The sequence below is a fragment of the Mirounga angustirostris genome, unplaced genomic scaffold (assembly GCF_029215605.1).
Source record: "Mirounga angustirostris isolate CCGP_5_RB_7025 unplaced genomic scaffold, mMirAng1.0.hap1 SCAF_5, whole genome shotgun sequence".
In the NCBI taxonomy this organism is placed as follows: domain Eukaryota; kingdom Metazoa; phylum Chordata; class Mammalia; order Carnivora; family Phocidae; genus Mirounga; species Mirounga angustirostris.
In genome coordinates this window covers 12,586,884-12,610,477 of record NW_026991713.1, presented here as the reverse complement: position 1 = coordinate 12,610,477, position 23,594 = coordinate 12,586,884, and the positions used below count along the sequence as shown (strand labels likewise).

Genomic DNA, 23,594 nt, shown 5'->3' with positions numbered 1-23,594 from the left:
CAAAGACACCGGCACTCAGTCCAGCCCCGTCACGGACAGCCAGCCTGTGGTGGTCCAGAGACCCCCTACCTAAGCCTGCACCTGCTGGACAGTGGGAGCCCAGGTGCTCTGAAAACCTATTCTGGAGTCCAGAGGCAACAGAACTCAAAGTCCAAGAGGGCTTCTGGGAACACCTTTCAAGCTGCGGGTGGCCCGGATCAGAGTTGGCCCCCTGGGGCCCAAAGGTGGCACTCTAACCTTCCAGAGGCTGGCCAGAGCCGGCAGGCAAGGGCCACAAGGCAGAGAAAAGGCAAAGGTGGACTTTCCTCTTCCTTCCATCTCTTTACCTTAGTCCGCACTGACAGTGACGTCAGGGACCCTGACCTAGCCTGCGGATTCTGAAAGCGACCACCCTGGAGAAGAACTTTGGCAGTACAACCGAACCCAGAGTGGCCATGGTGGCCCCCATGACATCAAGCCTGCAAGAGCTCTGAGCCCACGGGCCTGGGTTACAGCCCATTCCAGCTCTCCCAACATGAGCTGCCTCCTCCACCCGGGGCCAGGGGTTAGAGTAGCCCATGGAAGTCCGTGTGGAGACGGACCCGTGCTTGGATAATCTGACACAAGGCTCCCCGTGCTCCACCTCCGCTTGCCCTTTTGATTCCAGAAGTTCCAGGGGAGGAAGTACGCCACCCTCCACCAGCGTCGCCCTGGGTACACACAAAGTCCCCTTCTGCCTCTCCTCACAGCCACCCACAGAGTGCCCCAAGGCAAGCCCTGCCCTCTGCAGGGTATGGAGAGGAAAAGCTCAGGGCGCTGGGGGGCCCCCAAGAAGCTGGGGCTGTCCTTCTCCATCGAGGAGATCTTAAAGAGGCCCACCGAGAGGAGCCATGAGGTCAGGCAGGAAGAGGCAGGTGTGCAGGACACCGGGCCAGCAGCAGCTATAAGCTCTGGACCAGAGAGGCCCCCACAGGCCCAGCCCCAAAGTAAGTGTCTTCTGGTCATTTCTTTTCCATTCCCAGGTCCCCACGAGCCAGCTGGGCTCAGGAAGAGGAAAAGCTGCTCCATTTCAATAGAACAGAAGGCCCCCAAATTCAAAGAGAGGTCAGGTGCTGGGCCAGTCCCTTTCTGTCTGGCCAGGAGTGGGGTTTTTCAGATGCAGACCCCAAGGTTCCCTCAGCGGCAGATGCAGGGACGCAGGCCTGTTCCTGTAAGTCGGCCACAGCTGACAAAGCCGGTGCCCATTTATTTACATGGCATTCCCACTGCGGTCGGTGCTGTCCTAGAGTCTCCTCTTTCATGTCAGTAGAAAAGCATGATTATCATAACTTGCCAGAGGAGGAAACAGCTCTGAAAGAGAAGAGGTGAATGATGTCCCCACGTTACACAGCCTGAGAGCAGGTCTGGGCTCTGACTGCCCCCAAACACCTGCTTAGTCCAACCCGGTCTTCTTCGTAAGCAGAGTCCAGTCTGCATGTCTTCCCGTGGCTAAAGCTTTGCCTGGGATCTGCCCACCCTGATCACCCTCCCAGGCCAGCAGCCCACCCCAGGGCATGTCCCCGAACAACAATGACAAGGCAGATCTCAGAGCTGTCCTTGAGAACCAGTTTGAGGAAGGGCATCGAGGTGGACACATGCACCTGCTGGGAGGCAGGAATCCTCCGTGTCACTCTCCGGCCTGCCCTGGCCTGTCACCTGACCTCAGGAAGGTCCCTTTCTCTCTGGCCTTCGCTTCACCCTCAGGGAATTGGTTGAGTGAGGGAAGATGAAGGCAGCTAGGGAGGTCACAGGGGTCTGCTGGGGCCTTGTTGTCGGTGAGACCGGAGTATCTCACTCGTGGGGTTCCCAGTTCTCTCCTCTTTCAACCCCTTGAATCCAAAGAAAGGCTGGAAAGGCAGCTCAAGGGAGCCCACGATGCCCTCTCCTACCATCACCGAGCCCTGCTGCCTCCCCCAAGTTCAGTCTCCCAAGACAGCTTGTGCTCCAGTGCAGGCAAGGGGAAAACCCTGGAGGGCTGCCCGTCCCCTGCAGCTGAGTCTATCATAGGAGATGGTCCCCAGCTTCATTTCTGGAAGCTCACTAATATCTTCCAGTGAATTGAATGAGCAGTAGAAACAATTCTGGGAGTCTAACTTGAATCTCCCCTGCTGCAGCTACATAAAATCCATGACTGCCCTCTCTGTCCTAATGAGAGAGAAAGAGAGGCGGGGGAGGGAGAGAGAGAGAGAGGGAGAGAGAAGAAAGGAGAGAGGGAAGAGAGGTCCGATCCCCCTACCAGAGCAGCTTCCCTTCCCTTAGCCTGACAATGGCTGATGGCAAAAAGGGAGCCACTCATTCTACACCTCCCCCTGAAGATGCTGGCCTGCTCCATGTCAGCTATCCTGTTGGACCCAGAGCAGACCCCCAAGTAGGGGTTGGCCGAAATAGCACACATCAGGATGCATAGTGCCCTGTGGCTCTCGAGGCACTCCCCTGGCTGTTTCCCACGGAAATGCCACGGTGGTGAACCCCACCTTATAGATGATGGACCAAGAAGAGCAGTCACCTGCAGAAACCACGTGAGTAGTTAACACTAGAATTAAACCCCAGTGGCCTGCAACTCTCCACTCGAGATCATTCTGGAATGCGGCTTAAATCTATACATCTCCCACCACGCTGTAATCAAGCATTTCCAAAAGGCTAGTGAAGATTCCGCTGGTGGTTTCCAAAATGCGTTTAAGGACTACGCAGACTGAGTTTTATTTATGTCAAGAGTTCTGTAATTATTCCTATGCTAACCTTCTATTTCTGACACATGATACCAGTTATCCAGTTATGGTCATGATGTGAGGGTTTCTTTTTTAAATGGATTTATTTAGGTAAAACAAAAAGTCTATTTGGGAAAATGCTAAGCAAATAATAATACAAATGGGATGCCAACATGTCAGAAACTACAAAAGTAACTGGCAGATATTGCCCACGAGCTGGAGTCTGTGAGATGCTGGGTATGGAGGATGGGGAGCTGGACTCCAGAAATCCGGCTTCTGAGCCCCCATCTGGTACTACTAATTCACCGGAGGACCTCGAGCAAGCTGCTCCCCTCTCCGGGCCTCCGTTTCCCCATCTGGAGCATGAAAGAGCAGGACTAGAATATTCTTAAGGTTCCTCCGAGCTCAAATGTGCCATGACCGATTCCATGAAAAACTGATGGCTGGAAAGCCTCGGTGGTGTCACTCATGGTCATTTTCTGGCAGAGGCTTCCTCCCTGCAGAGACGGGTGGAGGCTGTCCGTGCCAGGCAGGAGCAGGGTAGCCCAGAGCGGTGGGCAAGAGGGCAAATGGCCTCAGCAGCATCTGCCTCCCCGCTCCTTCCCAGGGGCGCAACCCCGCCCAGTGCTTGTTGCTATTGCTGATGCCTCTCCACCTCTCTGTCCTGCTTTCCTCTGACACGCGGGGCCCCTCCGAGAATGCAAGGCAACAGGACCAGAAAAGGGGCATCCAGGGCCCCCCGCCCCAGTAACAAAAACAGAGAAATAACATTAACACCTAAAGGGCCTCGCAGAGGGGCTCGCAGAAGGTGACGGGCAAGCATGCTCTCTCTGTCCCCATCACCTGGACAGCTGGGAAACCTGCAGCACTGCAGGCTTAGTACCCCAGACTCTGACTCTGGGTCTAGGGTGGGGCCCAGGAATCTGCATCCTTGCAAGCTCTCCCAAAGGACCCTGATGTAGGTGGTCCAAGGACACTCTTGGAGGAGGCTGAGGCCCAGGGAGGCAAATGGCTTGTTCGGAGCTACACGGCTGAAACGTGCACGTGCGGGGCCCGCTCGGTCACCCAGGCCAGGGCCAGTGCCCTGCCTGCCCCGCTTCTCACGGCAGCGACCCTCATGATCTCAGGCTTGGACCTTCTCACGTCTCAAGCCAATGGAAAAATCCAAGAGGGCCTCCCTACTTGAAAGGATGCTGAGCCCAGCTGTCCGCTCACTCCTGAGAGAGGCAAGCCCCACCCTGAAGCCCAGGACCCTCCAAAGTCACGGGAGGCCCAATCACAAGGAAGCCAGACCTGGGGAAGAGAGAGGTCCTCTGTGCCACCTAGGACCCTTTGCAGGGAAATTGTGATGCCTGGGGCAAAGGGGAGGGGAAGGTGAGGAAGAGGCCACCCCAGTGGGTAACCAGGGCAGGGTTTCTGGCCTTTGGGGGGGGCTCAGCTCTGTTCTCATCCATTGGGTGCTTACTCTGGTGGGGCTGGGGACTAGGGAGGTGAACAAAGCTGACCCAGTGAACATCCCCCTGGAGCGGGGGTGGGGTCAGCAGTTCGAGAGTCCTGGCAACATCCCCTTGGGGCAGTGCTTCCGTGGTGGAGCTGACCAGGGACAGGGTGGCATCCTTGGATTTTGCGGGAACCCTATTGCCATGGTCAGCAAAGTTTTTCTGCAAAGGGCCACTTGGACTCTGCCTTCACAGCTGAAATTCAACAATGTGTGACTGAGTGGGTGTGTTTGTGTTCTAATACAACTTTATTTATAAAGCCAGCAGAGGGTCGATTGGCCTCGGGCTGCAATTTACCAACCCTGAACCCCTTAGTGTGACATTCAAAGTCCTTCACGGACCTGCCCTACTGCCTCGGGCTCACCCTCCAGGCATACAGAGTAGCCTGACTTCTGATCTTTCCCTCCCTTTAAATGCCTCCACACCTTTGCCCTTCAAAAGCCACTGCTCCTTCTCCCTTTCTTCTAGCTCCTTTCCGTCTTCTTTCTGCTCCCCTCCCACCCCACCCCCTTCCTTTCCTGGTCCAGTTGTAGCAAATTACCACCATACACCGAGTGGCTTAAAACAACAGAAATTGATTCTTACAGGTCTAGAGGGCAGAAGTCTGAATGAGCCACTGGTTTTCCTCTTTCTCCTCTCTCTTCCCCATCCTCCCTCCCCGACCACCCCATCTGGAACCCAAGGCAGCGGCACTGCTCTGCTCCTGGTCCCGGGAATGGGGAATCCAGGCTCAGGCTGCGGCCAGACCCATGGGTGTCTCATTGCCTTGTGGTGAGCAGCTCTGACTCTCAGACAGGTAGATCCTGGGGCTCCCATCAAAGCAGGCAGGAGTGGGGCAGAAGGAGGAGAGCTAAGAGCCTGGAGTCCCCCAGGATAAGTGTGGTTTTGGTCTCTCTCTGCCACCAGAACCTCAGCCGAAGGAGATCATGGAGACACTCCTAGAGGGCACCTGGGGGCTGATTCTAGAATTGAGAACCTGGCTGAATCTTAAGCCTGTGGGAGTACAAGGAAGAACAAGTCTTGGTCCCAGCTTGCAAAAAAGCATTGTCTTCCTGGGGGCTCCCCCAAAAATCAGACTGGAAGGAAAGGATTGGAGTACAGGGGTTTATGTGGGACATGCAAGGACACAGCATGGAGGTAGTGAAATCACACAAAGAAGGCATGTGTGATTAAGCCAGTGACCACTGTGGGAAACTGAAGCTTAAATCCTTTGGGAAATGGAGCAACTATACTCCTCAGAATCATCTGGGCTTGTGAGCGCAGAAATACACATCCTGGCAGTAGGAAGTTGATCTGGAGCCGAGAGGTCTGAGGGTTGCAAGCAGGGCACTGACAACATTATTCTAATGATAGGGCCGCGGAACATCAGAGCCAGGAGAAATCAGAGCAGACAGGCCACACAAAGCATCGGCTGTCATTTAAATTTGATTTATCCCTTGTATTCCTCATCCAGGCAAGTGACAAAGAGCGACTAAAATCTACTGACTGGCAGGCATATCTACTGCTGCACAAGGAATTATCCCCAAACTCAGTGGCTTAAAATAACAATACACATTAGTTGTCTCGCTCAGAGTCTGTGGATTGGGAATTTGGGAGTGACTTCACTGAGGAGCTCTGGCTCAGGGTCCCTCATGGGACTGAAGTAAAGACGTCATGTAGGGCTGCAGCCACCTGAAGGCTGGGCCAGAATAAAGGATCTGCTTCCAAGGTGGACACTCTATGGCTGGTGAGTTGGTGGCAGCTCAGTTGGCTGAGGAGGAGACCTCAGTTTCTCCCTACGCAAGGCTCTCCACGTGCCACTAGAGTGTCCCCCCAGAATGGCAGTAGCTTCTCTCAGGGCGAGCTATCCAAGGGAGAGCGAGCCGAGTGGAAGCTGCGTCGTAAAAGGGCGTCCTTTTGCGTCCTTTTGCGTCCTTTTACGACCCAGCCTAAGAAAGTTGCTAGCAGCCTTCCCCTTGCGTTCCATTTGCTCTGTGAGTCACTTGAGTTGCGCCCCATTACGGATGAAAAGAACTCCTAGGGGAAAGCACCCAAGAATTTGCAAACCTGTCTTAAAGGCACTCCACGTGCTTAGTTGGGAGTGGGACGATGTAGGGAACAAAACACAAGCCTGGCCTCTGCTGTCCTATAGCTTCTAGTCTAGCAGGGGCGATGAAGAGCCATCCAATAATCATAAGCGAAAGCAGAGGGACAGCTGTGCTAAGTGCCAGGGAGGAGATGACATGGTTCTGAGGGCCTATGCCAAGGGATGTTTGGTCTGCCGGCAAAGGCTTCCGGAGGAGGTCATGGTAGAGCTGCAGTCTGAAGGCTGAGTGGGGGGAAATGTGGATCCAGAGGGAGGGAGAGGGAGCCCCCAGGGCAAGGACTTGGTGGTGGACGAGACGTTCAAGGGAGCAAAATGAGGCCTGAGAGCTAGAAAGGGGTCCAGCCATACAGGGCCATCAAGGAAATGGTGGGGATTCTTATTTCTGCTTTGTACCCCAAAAGGAATGAAGAGCCATCATAGGGTTTTAGGCTGGAAAAGGTGTAATGATCCATATGAATGAGAACTCTCTCAGGTTCCAACTGACAAAAACCATCTTGGGTTAGCTGGAATAGAAAAGGAAATGTGTTGCCTCGGGGAACATTAAGAAGTAGCTTCTCAGACTGAGCCACGGGAAGGGCAGGATCGTAAGCAGGCTTCAGGCATGATGGGAGCCAGAACCAACACCATCAGGTCTGTCCAGCTGCTTCTCTGTGCATCAGCTCAACTTTTCTCCTTCCAAATGACACCCAATCGCTCCAAGAGTTGCATCAGCCTCCGTAACTTCGCTCAAGCTCTCTAAAGTCCCAAGTCCAAAAGTCCTGGAGGAGGGACCCATTGGCCAAGCCTGAGTGAGATGCCCACCTCCAGACCAGTCAGCTGAGGCCAGAGCAGGTGGCTGAGAGAAAGGGGTGTGTTTGGGCAGTCTTCTTCTTGCTAATCCTCTTCTCTGACACTGTTCCATGCTGGGATGATGGTTTCTCATTTCAGGGCCCTTATAACTCTTCATAGGTCATCTTCAGTCTCCAGATCTGGAACTCTCTAAGTGATTTTTTTGTTTGTCTGTTGCTGTTGTTTAATCAATGGTGTGTTCCCAAAGAGGTTTGCTTCCCCAGATACTCCTCGGAAGGTAGCAGTTGGTAACCCATTTTCAGCCAGAAACAGCTCTCCCCGCTGTTTACAGGGCCCCAGAGCTTTGCAGACCTCTAATCTGAGCCCCTGCATCCCTACACTTGGGTTGGCCACGAAGAGAACAGTTAACTTTCTCCTCCATGCTTGGCAGGAGGCAACTAAATATGGATTCCCCCCATTGCCTAGGGCCTCGTTCTGTGACACTTCCTGTGTCCCAGCATGAAATATGCTCCGGCTCCACAGCCTGTGAGGTCTGACTGTTCCCCTGCGTTGCTACAAGTACAGATTGGAGAGGAATGGGGGCAGGAGGGGAGAACACATGCACGCCCTCTGAAAGCCCGTGAAATCGGCCCCTTGCCACCCTGTCCTGGTCCTCTGTGCCCACCCCCTTCCCCACGTGTGAGTCTCACCAGACCTACACATGCTGTCACGAGAATCACGTTGTCATGACACAGATACAGCGTATGAACCTGACCAAATGCTCCGAGAACACGGAGGGAATAGTGAAGCCTTCCAGGAAGGCTTCCAGGAAGGCTTCAGAGAGGAAGTGACCTCTGAGATGGAGTCCAGCAGAGAAAGGGAGAGGACACGCAGGGCAGAGGGAAGCACTTGCAGGGGCCCTGAGGGAGACAAAGGAGTATTCCTTTTGAGAAACAAAGAAATCCAGCGTGGCTGGCATCTAAAAATCCCAGAGCAATGGCAGAGGAGAAGAGGGAGATAAGGAGACTGAAGGTCAAGTGTGCCAAGCCAGGAACTTTGGACTTTATTTACGCACATCAGCATCTTTAAAACCTATGTTTGGGGGAAAGGCGGGCTTCCAGAGATGTAAGGTCAGAGCTGCCGTGGACGAAGGGATGCTGAGCAAGCTGCACTCCGGGGCCCCCCACATGCATCAACAAAGGAGCTCTGCCACTATCTGTTTTGTGGGGCTCTCCACACAATTCCCTTTAAATAAAGGGTACACCTGCTGTTAAAAAAAGAAAAAAGATAGGGCGCCTGGGTGGCTCAGTCAGTTAAGCATCTGCCTTTGGCTCAGGTCATGATCCCAGGGTCCTGGGATTGAGCCCCATGTCAGGCTCCCTGCTCATCGGGAAGCCTGCTCTCCCTCTCCCACTCCCGCTGCTTGTGTTCCTGCTCTCGCTATCTCTGTCTCTGTCAAATAAATAAATAAAATCTTTAAAAAAAAAAAAAGAAAAGAAAAAAGATATACAAACCAAAAGTGCGGAGGAGTGAGTGTATGTGTGTGTGTGTGTGCACACTGGCTGAGATCCATACACAAAAACATGCAAGTGAAGCCATGCCTGTGGAAAATAACAATCGTGACTCTGCCGAGAGAGTGCTCACTGGTCCTCCCTGGGGGTCAGCAAATCCTCTGCCAGGGGCTTCTCAGTGGTCTTCTGGACAATTGTTGCCCTCAGTGGTTTCTTTCTTTTCATCTCTTCCCACCCTGGCTGTATTCTCTTTGCTGTTGTTTATTCACACAAATAATCCTTTTATATTATAGAAAAATAGGAAACACAGATAAACAAAAAGAAGGTAAAAAAATGTAGCTATAACTCTACCATCTCATCATCCAGTATTAACCACCATTAACATTTTAATAGAAAAATATGTAAACACAAAGAGAAAAACTAAGAGAGATTTTTGTTTCCACAAATGCAGAGACTGAGGGTGCAAGCCAAAAATGCTCTTTACTTAAATTTATTTTAAAAAAAAATCTGTTGTGTTTCTACAGAGATTCACAACAGACCTTGGAGAGAAGGAAGCATTTGATTGATCTGAGTTTTGACAGATGAGTAGGAGTTCACCAGACAAAGAAAGAAGATAGGTATTCCAGGCAGAGGGAACAGCAAGACCAAGCACCTAGAGAATAAAAGGGCATGACCAATTTGTGGAATCTAGAAATGATCAGGTGGGACTAAAAGAACAACAGAAATGGGGACTGGGGAGAAAGCAGATGATTCTGGAAAGGGAGGACTTGAAGAGCATTGAATGCCATGCCAAGGAGTTTGCCTTGTACTCTGTGGGCACCAGGGAACTGTAAGAAGTCCACCATGACCAGGCTAGCGAGAAAAGCCCACGCCCATGTCTGCCCTGGCAGGCTCCTGTCCTGTACCCCACACATCATGTCCAAGCAGTGTCCCCAGACTGCAGGAAGGCTCCAAAGGGTGCCATGGATCCCCTCCATGCTTAATCCACTGCCTTAGAAAGACAAGAACAAGTCCCATTTCCAGAGACTTCCTCTAGGAGCAAAGGCCCCCCGGGGCCTTTAGCTGAGCAGCCAGGGCCAATTAGCAGACCACCGAGAAGGAGCAATCAGGGGAGGGAGCCGAGCGCAGAGAAACATCAGTTTATAATTAGGTGGCCTAATCACCTGTGTAAATTGTGTATTTCTCATGATCGATGTGCTAAACGGCTCAGGTTTAATTAAGTTCCACTGACTCGTCTTTGAAGACCCACTGAAGTGTGAGTCACAGCTCACACAATTAATAACAGGGAGAGGAGCAACTTGAAAGGGGTGGCAGTCCTTGCCACCTTCCTCCGCCCTTCTTCCCACCCACCTCCTGCCCTTCCCTGGTATCCTCGGCCCACTGCAGTGGGTGGGCCGCACTCTGGCCACACGCTCCTTGGCTTCTCTGCCAAGAACCTGGTTAGGAGGTGCTGGGCCTGGACAGGGGCTCAAGGATTTTCTCACTCCCAATCCAGTGCTCCTTCCAGAGCTGGGAAAAGGGGACCCAGCACCCCCATCATCCTCCCCTCTGGGGCATCCAGGACATCCCAGCCCTTCCTGGTGATCAGGAACCTTATCCAGTGCATGGGGCACTCCCACATTGAGCTCCTGTTTCCAGCTTCTCGTTGAATGAGTTTCCTTCTGGTTCACTGCTCTGAGTCAGTACTCAGAGCTCTTGAGCGCGTCCCCTCTTCTGGACATCCTCCTTCTCCCCAGGCACCAACGGAGAGGTGGGCCTGGGCCAGTTCACCCTTCTTCTTATTTACCCTAAACTTCTCATTTCCCCAATGCCATCAGAATCGGCTCAATAGTTAATGGATTCACTCTTTCCCAGAAATAGGTGGAAGTTATAGGAAATTGCAACAACACGGGGGGAAGCTTAAAGTTAGACCCAGAGTATGACTTTTTCATGAACCCAGTGGGAAAAACCTCTAAAGTAGCACTATCCACTAGAACTTTCTCTGAGGATGGAAATGTTCTGTACCTACGCTGGCCAGTATGGTAGCCACTAGCCACATGTGGGTATTGTGCTATGGCTAGTATGACTAAGAAACTGAACTTTTATTTTATTTTATTTAAATAGCTACATAGAGATGATAGCTACAGTATTGAACACTGCAGATCTAAGGAGCTAAACTTTTAACAACATCTTGCTTCTGATCCAAACCTTGTTTCCCTGAAGCCAGGTCCAAGTCTATCTGACTCTCTCCCCAAACTGCTTTTCTGGTCTAGTCTCATGAGTCAAGTTTCAGGGAGCCTCACTCAGTGGGAGTGATCTCAGCTCTGGGACCCCTCCATCCCTACCACTCCTTTTTATAGTCGTCCAATTTGAGGCCATTCAGTCTAGAATAACATCCCAAAAAGGGCTGGGGGACAATCAATACTGACTATTGGTCAGTCTTGGGGGAGAAGCTTTGGCACTCTGAGTCCTGCAGGCTGGTGGATTTGGGCTCAGCCTCCATCTCTCCACCAGTGCGGATTTGGGACATGTCTGTTTATTCCCTGGAGAAGTCACTACAGCCATTGGACACACACACATTCATCACCACCATCATCATCACTGTCATCATCATCATCATCACCATCACCACCATCATCATCACTGTCATCATCATCATCATCACCATCACCACCATCATCATCATCACTATCATCATCACCATCACCATCACCACCATCATCATCACTGTCATCATCATCATCACCATCACCACCATCATCATCATCACCATCACCACCATCATCATCATCACCATCACCACCATCATATCATCATCATCACCATTATCATCATCTCTCAAAGACGAACATCTATCCCGAGAATGTGTAGTTCAGAACTAATATGAAAACATATTTTTCTAACTGACCAGTAATTTGCAGGCAGCCCACTCTCCACAAAGTCAGAGATTATGCAGAAAAGAAGTAGATCCTTTCCTTCTTCACCCGACCTCCAAATTATGCCCTCCAGTCCTGCCAGAAATAGGAAAAGCCACATATATCTTAATAGTTGCTCCTTTAGTTACATAAATGGAAGCATTGAAAAAATTATTCTATTAAGGAGTCTATTCTTAGTCATGAACCTTGTTTGCCTAAGTTTCCTTCTGGAGAGAATGGAGGAGGTGGCTTCTTTTTGTCATCACTTACAGTCTGTTCCTAATCCTCTGTTCTCTGTGATGCTTGCTTTCCCAAGTTCTGGTCTGCACCCTACATTCTCTGTCCAGGATCCCCCATTCCATAGCTCTGTACTCCCAGAAGAATCCTAACTCCATACTGTCTTGGATGCCGCAATTTGCCCAGCCAACCTGAAATCTTCCATCCTGTGAATTTTTTTTGCAATGTCCTATAGAGTTGCACAGTATTACTATTACCTAAAATGCTGGCCTTTGGGAGTGAATGAATGAATGCAATACTGTCAGCACAGCTCGTTCATTTTTGTACTCCTGCAGACAGGCCCCCAGTGCCTACGAGATGCTGGGCACAGAGGACATATTCAGTAAGACTCGGCAATGGGTTGACATTGCCATCTCTCTCTGCATCAATTCTGATTGACTTCAGTTCTACCCCTAAACACACTGCTAGCCCTAAACACAGAATAAATACCTCTTCTTAAAATTTTTAAAAAGAAGGTAGACTAGGGGAGGGAAAAGGGATAGGAAAAAAGAGAGATCAGGTCCGATCAGGTGGTTCACAGTCCAAGAGCTTGTTCTAGCGGATGAGAATGTTTGAGACCTCACAGTCTGTGACCCCCAAGAATCTCCCAAAAGTCAGTGAAATGAGCCAAAGTCTTTTGAGGGAAAAGAAAGATTAACAACAAGCTTGAGGGGTAGTAGGGAGGGGTGAGACCAAAGGCAGACTATGAAATGCCATTTCTGTCACTGAGGCAACTGGGCCTGGTTAATCCCAGAGATGAGGAGTAGCTTCAGCAGAAATCTCTCCTCTCTGGCCCTCACCTGCCACCAAGCAAACTGGTTCCCCAGGCAGGCCCAAGGCAAGGTGTTTTAAGCCATTCAGCCTCCACCTGAAGAGAAAGAGAATTACAGGATGTCAGGGTGTATTTGGCTTGCTCTCCTCCCCCATTCCACAGATGGGGAGACTGAGGCCCAGAAGGTAAATGAAATGTGGCCCAAGTTGTAAAGTTCAGGAAAAGCTCAGGTCTTCTGATGTCCAGTTCAGTGGGTTTCCTTCTAGCGAATGATAACAGGATGGATAACAAGCGTGCACACAACGCACACACACACCGCACACATGCACACATGCCACACACATGCACCCACAAGACACACATGCACGCACACACAACACACACAACACATACACAACACACACATGTACGTATACACACGCCACGCACGCACGCATGCACACACACACACTCTTTGGTTGTTAAACCATCACAACTGAAATCTACTCTTCACCCAGTGTCAACTCCAATTCATAGCCTGCAGTGGTTTTACCTCTTATTTGGAAGGAATAAGAAAGTGAGCTAGGTGGGAGAAAGGAGACCTCAGCAGGATTTCAGATCCCCACCCTCTTTTCTTGTCATCCCATCTGACCCGTAACATCTGACATTGGTCCTCAAAGTGAAAGGGATTTGGGGAGGGGGTTTGTACCTTTCCTACAATTCCTAAAATTACATCACATGGACTTTGTCCAAGTAAAACTAGAATTGCAGCCCTGTCCTCAGAAGTGCATGGTCAGGAAAACAAACCCGCCACCATCTGATTCCATCCTTCCTCCACTGTCTGTGACCCTTGTCCCTATCAGGAGGTACAGGGGAGGCTACAAGTGGAAGATCTTCTTTACTCTTCTTGCTTCCCTGGCCCCTCTCCAGAGCAGCTGTCCCAAAGCCTTCTTCATCCTTCCTGCCCTAACCCCTCCACCTCTCTCACTCTCTGCTGGAGACCTGACTTCTGGCTCACCTGCCCTGAAACTCACACGATACCCTCACCTGTGTAGTGACTGTCTATGACAAGTCTGTCCTATAGCTGCCCCATCCAGAGCCCTCTCTCCCCCTTGGTCTTCAGACGCGGTCCAGGCTACTCTCTGAAACATCTCCCCAGCTTCCCCCTCCCCTTCTAGCACCTTCTCAAGACTTGAATTCTCCTTCTACTTATTGTTGCCACTTCTCCCCAACCATTCATGCCTCCATCCACTTTAATTTAACGTATATTTGTCAGAATCTTTACGAAGTATCAGATGCCACATTGGGTGTGTTTGGGGTAATGCAAACATAGGTCCTCTTTCCTTGGCTTCTGCCATCATAATTCTACCCAAGTAGTCTTTCTGTGGTCCTCAATGTCCTCCTAAATGCCAAATTCAAGACCACATGCCTCAAATTCATCTCAGAACAAGACAAGCTAAATATACATACGTGCACGCATGCAGGCCAAAGTCAAGGTACAGCACCACTCCCGGCATATAATAGGTGTTCAATAAACACACTGGTATTTTCTGACTTTTCTTCCTCTTCACCCTCTCTTGTTTTTAATTCTATTCTCACTCCTTTCTAAAGTTCTCTTCCCCAAGTGTTTGCTTGGGTACTGCTAGTGTCTGAGCTTCCTCTGGCTCAGGTCAGGTTCCCCAGAGAACAGAGTGACATAGAGATTTGCTGGAGAACATTTACTGGGGGCTTTTCATGATGTTATCATGTCCTTTCTGTTTTAATTCCAGGACCATACACTCTCTCTCCAGTTAGCAACTGCCATTCTTCCTCCACATGCCCAGCACACCTTTGTGGACTTGTCTGCAGCCGCTGCCTCTCCTTTGGCGCCCTTCCACTGCCCACCGAGCCCTCATTGCCTGTTCCATGGAACCGCTATGACCATTCTCTGTCCCTGTTAGAACTAACCTATCCCCAGCATGGACACAGCTGAACCTCTTTCTTGAGACAGTTTCTTCACTGGGTGTCCTCCTTTTCTTCCTATCTTGGGAACCTGCCCAGCATGGTGTCCCTCGCTGGTTTCTCTTGGTTCCCTCATGGACTGCTGATCCTCTACTCAGTGGAGGGGCCCAGGCTTACCCCTAGACCTCCCACTCTTCTCCACATGCATTTCATGCCTGAGTGATCTCAGCTATGCCCAGACTACCCAAGCCATACCCTTCCCAAATTTGAACCACAATCCTGAGACCCACTTTAAGCTCCAAACATATATTCAGCCACCTATTCGAGAGTTGTTTCGAACACCCAATAGGCATCTCAAAGTTCACATGTCCCAGTAGAATAGCTGATTCCCCATCACACACACACATGCGCAGACCTGGCTTCACAGGCACAAGTGGGACCAGTGTAGTTGCCCACAGTATTGCATACAGACGGAAGCCTGGCACTTGGGCTTAATGCTTATGGTCATCTTAAAATCCTTAATAATTTCACGTGTGAATCTGTGCTTTGTAAGTGAAGTTCAGTGGGACCAGGAAGCAAGCACTAAAGCCCTGAAGCCTTGACTCAGTGCTCAATGCCCCTCTTACCACCTCCTTGCTTCCCTGGGATGGGCTCTAGGCCACTTGTTTCCCCATCCCTACCCAGTAACTGCTGCCTCCTCCATCCCATGTGATTCTAGGGAGGGGAGGGGTGTCAGGATATGGACGGGAGGAAGGTCAAGGTATATGTGACCCTGGTGCCAAGTCAACAGGTGGGCCCTGGGTCCCTGTAAGGGTCCACACTTACCCTATTAGTATCCCTGTGTATTCAAGAGAGCATGAACTTACACAGCAAATTTAAAAACCTAAGCAAACAACAACAACAGAAAAACCACACTGACAGGTCAAGAGAGAGAATGCAGAAGAAAATAAATAGCTTTTTTCCTGCTTTTTTGGACAAGAGCACCACATTTTCATTTTACATTAGGCCCCAGAGCTGATGTAGCCAGCCCTGAGTGGACACGAGGTTGGACAGTTAGATTGGAAACAGGTTGTAAGGCACTGACTACTGTGGAGTTCAGTCTTTACTTTGTAGACTAAGGCTGGCAAGATTTTCCTGTAAAGGGCCAGATGGTAATTATTTTAGGCTTTGCAGGCCATATGGTATCTGTTGCAACTACTCAAAGCTGCTTGCAAAAGCAGCCATAGACAATACATAAACCAAAGGGAGGGCTGTGTTCCAATAAAACTTTATTTACAAAAACAAACAGTGGGCCAGATTTGACCCTCAGGCCATAGTTTGCCATGCCCTGTTGTAGACAAGGGCGAGTCATTGAAGGCATCTGAGCAGCAAAAAGGACAGTCACAAGGGTTTCTAGAAAGTTACCTTGACCCCCAATGTTCAGGATGGATCAGAGGGGCCAACCCAGGGGCAGGGTTTCTATTGCAAAATATTGCAAAACTCCAAACTGAGGAGCCAGTAGCAAGACTCTGTAGTGGGCAGCAGGGGTTGAAAGAGTGAAACCAAGTAACACAAAAGCCTCACCAGGGTGCCAATAGCAAGATCACTAACCCAACTTGAACCCTCTTCCATCCAGAGGAAAGAAAGAGCAAGCGGAGGGTCCGAACCACCTTCACTAGCGAGCAGCTGCATGAGCTAGAGAAGATCTTCCACTTCACCCACTACCCAGACGTCCACATCCGCAACAAGCTGGCAGCCAGGATCAACCTCCCAGAAGCTCGGGTGCAGGTACAGCTGTCCCCACCCTCAGCCTCTGACCTCAAGGCTTTGGGGGACATGGATGAGACCCTGTGGATCATGAACCCTCCAGGGCTGCCCCATCTGAAATTTCCCATTGCCTTTATCCCTTGAATACAGTCACATTTGCCCATTATTATTTCCAGGAAATGAGGTCACCATGGCTACAAGATGGTTTCTCTCTTTAGGAGGTGGAAATGGAGCAAGGCGGCATCAGTGATGGCCATTGATATCTGCTTCCTGCCTTCCCTCTCCACCTGGCTGTAGTTCCAGAAAATGGCCCACCATGCAGCCCCATTCACAAAATAGATCTTGACAATCTAGACCAGTGGTCATCAAAGACCAGTGGCCCTTTTCTGTAAAAGGCCAGATGGTAATTATGCTGGGCTTTGTGAGGCCATACAGTCACTGTCTAAAACGTTATTGATGAGCTCTACAATTTGAATTTGGTATAATTTACACGTGCCACAAATAGTCTTCTCCTTTCTATCTTTCTTCCCAACCGTTTAAAAATGCAAAAGCCATGCTTAGCTCATGGGCCATACAAAAACTGGGAGGAAGGCCAGATTTATCCTGCAGGCCTTAGTTTGCCAAGCCCTGATCCAGACTCCATGGGTGTCACTTTGAAGACAACACAGAGATGGGGAAAGGGCCATCCAGGGTCGGAGATCTACCTAATCCAGAATCTGTCATTTCTTCCCCTTGGGGTGTCTGTGGCTTCTTCTGTGGTTAGAGATACAGTAGCCCTTGTCAATCACCAAGGGCATGTCCTGCCTCTTTGCACACCCCCAGTTTTGCAAGTACCACCCTAGCAAATCCAAATCCAATCGTGGCACTGTTGGCTGGCTCTAAAACACTTCTCTACGTCACTCTTTTTCTTTTTCCATCAAATATGATGGACTCATTCCAAATTCAAAAATCTGAGCCAGGGCCCAGGTCAACATTTTACTCTTAATTTTATCCCAACCTACTTTTCTTCTGGCTAAGGACCACCGCTGTTTTAGCCTTCTCCCTTTCCCTTCCCATTTAGAATCAGTCAGGAGCTACGTGGACAGCACCTGCGTCCGCTGTAAAGCTGCCTCGGCAGAATGGCCAAGAACAAACACCCACGTGTCAGGGACAGCCAGGGCACTCGTGAAGACAGGGAGCTGCCAATATTCAACCTATAGACGCCCAGGGGCCCACAGGGGGTTGCGAGCCGGTGGCCTGCCAGCAGGAAACAGCCCACAGATGAGTTTTATTTGATCTGCACAGCGTTTTCAATATCAAAGCATTCACATAAAAATCGAGATTTCCGCCTTAGATATTGGATGGGCCTGTAATGCCAGGCTTGCATATCTATAGGATGCTTGCTGGCTGAAGCTGAGATGCTGTGCCCTCAGGCTCTGTTCCCCATGGACCCCACTGCTCCTACTTATACGGCATCCAGCTGCTGCACTTGGTCATGAGCCCCTGGCGCCCCAGGCACCGAAGGTTCTGGTCCCCGATCCCCTCTCAGAGGGCAGACCTCCAGAACCAAGGAAATCCTGATGCCATGGAGCTTTCTAAACTGTAAAGTGCCAGTCCCTGGGAAAGCATCAGGATCACGCTTTTTGGGGAACGTACTGGATAGAGAGAAGCCCTGCAGCTGATCTCCATCCTCTCTCTCTCGCCCACCCCAGATCTGGTTCCAGAACCAGCGCGCCAAGTGGCGGAAGCAGAAGACCAGCAGCCCAGGGGCTCCACAGCAGCTGAGTGAGGCCCGCTTGGCCGTGGCCACGAACCCGGACGTGGCCGTGAGTGGCTGAGGCACCAAGGGAGAGTTGGGGGGGGCACCTCTCAGCAAACATCCCACCCAGAACCAGAAGCAAGGAACCCTGGGGGCTCTGCATACAGTAAAGAGTACAAGGGAGACTCTTCCAGAAAGAGCATGGCCAAGAGTACGCTGGATGTCTGTGGGACCTGGGACAAGCCGCTGCCCCTCCCCACATCCTCATTCCCTGAGTGACAATCACTCTGCCTCTCCTTCCTCCAGAGACGGGCTTGTATTATTGGGCAGAACTTCACAGTCTAAGGACCAGGCAGGCAGGGAGTAAGGGCAGGTGCCCGGAGGTTGAGCAGGTAGGCTCTGGAGTCAGACTCCCCAGGTTGGAATCTCAGCTCTGCACTTAGCAGCAGTATGGCCCGGAAGAGTCACTTGGCCCCTCCGAGGAGAGTAGTAGTTCGATGAGGGTGAAATCGCTGAGACATGAAAAGGTTTGGCGTGAGCATGGGCCATCCGTGGGGTCCGTGCATATCGGATGGTGCATCAGCTGCACACAGTGCAGACAGTCCTGCGGTCAGAGGTTCCCGCAGGCCCGCAGTGACACTTGAGGTAGGATGTCTTTATTTATCCACGTTTTGCTAATGCAGAAACTGGGCACTGAGAAGCAAAGTGACTTTTTCATATCAAGCAAGTCCTATAAATGCCAGGATTGGGACCAGGTTTACCCCAGGGTACACGTTTCTCCCCAATGTGGTCCCCTACCCACCCTGAGCCATCCAAGTCCTGGGGGAAAGGTTGGGACAGCCCCGGGTGAAGCCTAGGACTCACTTCTCTCTCTTGATTTTCCCCCTGTGACAGGGCTCCAGGCTGCAACCCTTTGCTCCGCCCCGGCTGGCTCTGCCCACCGGGTGCTATCCACCAGCTCCCAGCCAGCCGGCCTCTGCCTGGTGCCCTGGCCGGGTCACACTCCTGCCATGCCACCTGTGGGAGACACAACCTCTCGTAGGCCCTCTCATCCAGCCAACCTGCATCCCTGCTCTGTGCTTCCTCCCACCTGCAAACCCCAAATGGGGCAGCCCCTGTGCCACCTCAACATAGGGATCGAATCACCTCTCGGCAATGGCGCCGCTTCCCTCTCCAGGTGAAGACAAGTGGCAGGAGGGTGCCCAGGCTTCTGGAGGAATCCATCTCACCATCCAAAGATGACCCTGAGCACACCCGGAAGGAAGTTTGCATTGGACTCAGCAGCAAAGTGAGGAATACAGGAGCTCTCTTCGCTCCTCCCATGGTTGCCCTCCTGGCTCAGAAGACAGAGGCTGTGTGAGATCCCCAGATGAGCTCTGGACCAAAGACGGCATCATCTGGCACTCCTGCTTCCTCTAACTTGCTGTGTGACCTCCAGATGGTTACTCACCCCCTCTGGACCTCATCTCTAACACAGACAGTTGGACAAGGTGACTTCCGAGGGCCCTTCTGGCTCTTCCTTTGGTGAGGTGAACCATGATGAGAACAGAGGCAGAGAGGAGGCCAACAAGAGGTTGCCTGTACATTCATGCATGACACATTTATTGAGCACCTACTGAGTACTCTATAAATGGAACTGGATCTGGACACAAAAACCATGGCTCTGCCCCCAGGAGCTCAGTCCACTTTGGCCCAAGGGGTCGTGCTGAGCTTCCCCTGCAAGCCGAACGTGTGCTCAATGACCTTGCTGTTGGCCCAGTGACCTTGCCATTGGTCCATGCTTAACAAATTCTGTATGGCTTTGATATGAATGTACAAACTGGGAGAGAAATATAGGGAAAGTTATTTTTAATTTAAGACAGAATGTAGTGACTTTGGTTATCCTGCTGGACTGGGGAGGGATGCTGCATTTCCGGTCTGAATAAAGAATATGACAGGAAGCTGTTTTCAGAGTTTATTTCCCAGGACTAGTGCAAGGGACCAGCTGGAAGGCCAGCCTCCCTCCGTTGTGAAGAGCCTAAGGACTCTGCCGTTTCCTTGCAGTGAGACCTTGGGCAAATCACAGGCCTGGTCTGAGCCTCAGATTCCACATCTGTAAAACGGAGGTGGTAAGCCCCACCTGCCTGCTTCGAAGAGCAACCAGGAGGCTCTGAAGGGGAGAGGAAGTGCTTCACCAAGTGTGAGGTCCGCGCGCGGTGTGGAGCGATGGCGTTGTCCCCAGATCCCACTAGGAAAGGGGCTACTTTGGGTCTGGGCCCTGGAATACGCCACCCCTACTCCCAGGGAGGTCACCCTCGACCTTCCCTTCGGCCTGAGCACTGCCGAGAGGTACCCTGCTGCGGAGGACAGGACCTGCTCCTCCTAACTAGGCAGGCTGGACTGACCTCTGTGCACAAATCAGAAGTTTGGGTAATCTGTCCCCAACTTCCAGAACCTCTGCAATCCGGCCCAGTCCCTGATGCAGCCAGGAGTTGGACGGGGAGTCAGGAAGCTTGGGTCTTAGTCCTGTCCTCCGTCTGATTTGCTGTAGAAGCTTGCCACCCAAACCCTCTGGGCCTCGCTTTCTCACCTATAAACTGGAGGCAGCCCCACACAGCTCTTCCCTCAGGCGTGCAATATGCCCGAATCCGACTACAGCCCACAAACGGGATGTGCTTTACAAACTTAGAAGTGCCATATCGCTCAGAGCCCATGCATGTTATCACCGACAGACACCTAGTCTCCAGCAAGCTCGAGATGAAAGAAGGCTAAGGGCTGGGAGAGCAAAAGAGCCGATTAACAGAGGGTGGGGCTGGGACCTTGCTCCTACAAACACCACCGCAGTGGCTGCAGGGAGGGGACATCTGTTTCCCAGCTGTCTCTCTCAGTCCCCCGAGGGCATCCACTGGGTGCACCTCAGTCAGCCTGACCATGACCCCTCCGCCCTGGTGCTGCACCACCTGTTCCATCCCCCTGCTGGGGTTCACCCCACATCCTCTGTTGCAGCACCCCCTCAACTTATGAATGCCCCCGTTCCTTCTCTCTAGTTTCCAGGCCATCTCTTGGGAGCTGGAGGAAAAGTCAATAGCCCCCCCCACCCCTCAGGGTCATGGAAACTCTAGGCCAGGCAGGGGAGACTCCACCTAGACCTCTTGCAGCCATTTCTTAGGCCCTGGTGACAGGAGGGTCACGGACAAGATCACAGATGCCCCACCTTCCAGGTGGAATGAAAAGGCACAGGTCCGCTCTGCTCTGGGCTCCTCATGGAAGTCTGGGCTCTCCAAAGAAACAAAACTGTATGTATATTTTTTTCCTTAGTATGAGGAGTTGGCCCTCACGATTATGGAGACTGAGAAGCCCCATGATCTGCAGTCCCCAAGCCAAAGACCCAGAAGAGAGCAGACGGCACAAGCTTTAGTGGGAGTCCAAAGGCAGGAGGAGACCAAAGTCCCAGCTCAGAGGCAGGCAGAGAGCCGGTTCTCCCTTCCTCCACCTTTTGTTCCATTCAGGCCTCACGTTCAGCCACACTAGGTAGAGCAATCTGCTTTTCTCAGTCTACCGTTCAAATGTTAATTGCATCCAGTGCAACCTCTCAGGTGCACCCATAATAACACTTAGCCAAATATCCGGCCACCCCATGGCCCCAGTCAAGTTGACATAAAATTAACCGTCACGATCCCCACCCCTTTCCCAGTCACATACCCTCCTCCCCCTAGCATCCTCCAGAAACAGAATTTCACCAACCATAAGAGGTTCAGGTGACCAGAGCATCTCAGGTTCAGTACCGATTTAAAGTTGATTTGGGAGGAGCAACTCTTCCTCCCTAGGGATTTATGTTCTCCCCGTAAGAACTGTGTTATTCCCTTACCTTATATCTGTGGTGCAAAGGAATCACTTTAGAACCCACACCAGCTGTGGGTTCTAAAGTGCCCTCATGTCTAAAGGGCAAGAGACATGTCCCCTCTGTAGAACTGTTTCTGGTCTTTCAGGGTTTCTGTGACAATTAAATGAGTTAGTACAGTCTGGCACATGACAAGTGTGGAGGAAAAAAAAAAAAGCCATTTTCCCAACTCTCCCTTCTACCTCTTTCTACTTCTGATCTTGAGCAGCTATTCTGATCCCAGACTCTATCCTAGGAGTTTTGGGGGGGGCATTTTGTTGTGGTGTTTTGTTTTGTTTTGTTTTGTTTTGTTTTGTTTTGTTTTGTTTTGTTTTTTGAGAGAGAGAAAGAGAGCATGGGGTTGGGGTAAGGGGGCAAGGGGAGAGGGAGAGAGAGGCTCTTAAGCAGACTCCACGCCCAACACGGGGCTCAACAAGGGGCTCGTGAGATCAGGACTTGAGCCAAAATCAAGAGTCAGACGCTTAACTGACTGAGCCACCCAGGCGCCCCTATCTTAGGAGTCCTTAAACCAGTGTCCCAGAGGCCAAGGAACTCTCAAAAGAGCATGCAAAATGGTGTGTGTCTGTTTATTTTTCCCAGGGAAAGGGCCCATTGCTTTCATCAGCTAAAAATCATCCTAATAAAGAATCCCCGTCAGACAGCCCTGAGTCAGATCCTGACAGGCTGTGTGGACTAGAAACTTGAGAAAAGTGAAAAGATCACTTTTTTAAGGTAAAATCATACATACAAATATAAAAATGAACAAGTGCCAAAGCTTTATTTAACTCGCTGATGGGGAAGCCAGTAAGACATCATAGCGACTCCAAGAAGAGCTGAAAGAACTGAGACACACATACAGGCAGTCGGGAAGGCTGAAATGAATGACAAACCCAGACACAGAGCACCCATCACCATCAGGGACAGAATCCATTGCATCTCTGCCAGACACAATTCATTTGCATTTCTATGGACAAGAAGCATTTGCATTAATATCAGTTTCCTGCCATTGAAAGAGTTGAAAGGGAGCTCAAAGACAGGGGAAGGTGCTGATACCCTGGAGACTGTGCTAGACAGGACCCCTTGTAACATTTTCATGCCTATTTCCGAGTATTTCGCAATTTCTCCTCACCTAAAGGTACTGAATCTCAGCATCTCACCTTCCTCAACCAGTAAATCAATGGGATAACAAACTCGCCTCGGAAGACAGCTTCAGGATTAGAGGAGATGATGTTTTTAAAGCGTCTCGTACTTGTAAAACACTTTATGAATGCAGGAAATTATTTTGTATTTCTTTGCAAACTCCTCTAGAACTCAAGTTTAAACGTCTATATCTAGAAGCTGTTTTGAAAGATGGTAACATTTCCTTAATATCCATTGACCTTTTATAGTTCAATTCTTAAGAAGGCTAAACAAACCAAAGAAAATGAGCAAAGAGCAGAAATAAGAGATTCATAGGGGAAAAAAACATACAAATAGATACTAAACATATAAAAATACGCTCAACCTCATCCATAATTTTAAAATGCAAATAAAACAGTAAGGGAATACATTTTTTTCCTTCAGATTGGCAAATACTTAGTGTTGGTAAGGGGTTGATATATACACTCGCTCTCACATGTAAGGAAGTAGGAATTAGGAAATCATTTTGGAAGATAACTTGACAAATATTAATATTCTAAATGCAAAGCTCTTTGACCCATAATCGTTATTTGCAAGAACTTATCTGATAAATACACATGGGTATAAATATCGTATATAAGAATGTTCACCAAGGCTCTGTGATCGCAAAAACCGGACAC

The 23,594-nt window shown here is 50.6% G+C and overlaps 1 protein-coding gene across 1 annotated transcript; it reads left to right on the top strand.

The window, feature by feature from the left end:
* The first annotated feature begins 557 nt into the window (after positions 1-557).
* On the top strand, positions 558-19,070 carry ISX (intestine specific homeobox). The gene is given in 5 exon segments (XM_045875995.2): positions 558-765; positions 768-965; positions 16,068-16,219; positions 17,890-18,003; positions 18,831-19,070. Coding segments are annotated over 5 exon segments (912 nt in total).
* The last annotated feature ends 4,524 nt before the right edge of the window (positions 19,071-23,594 follow it).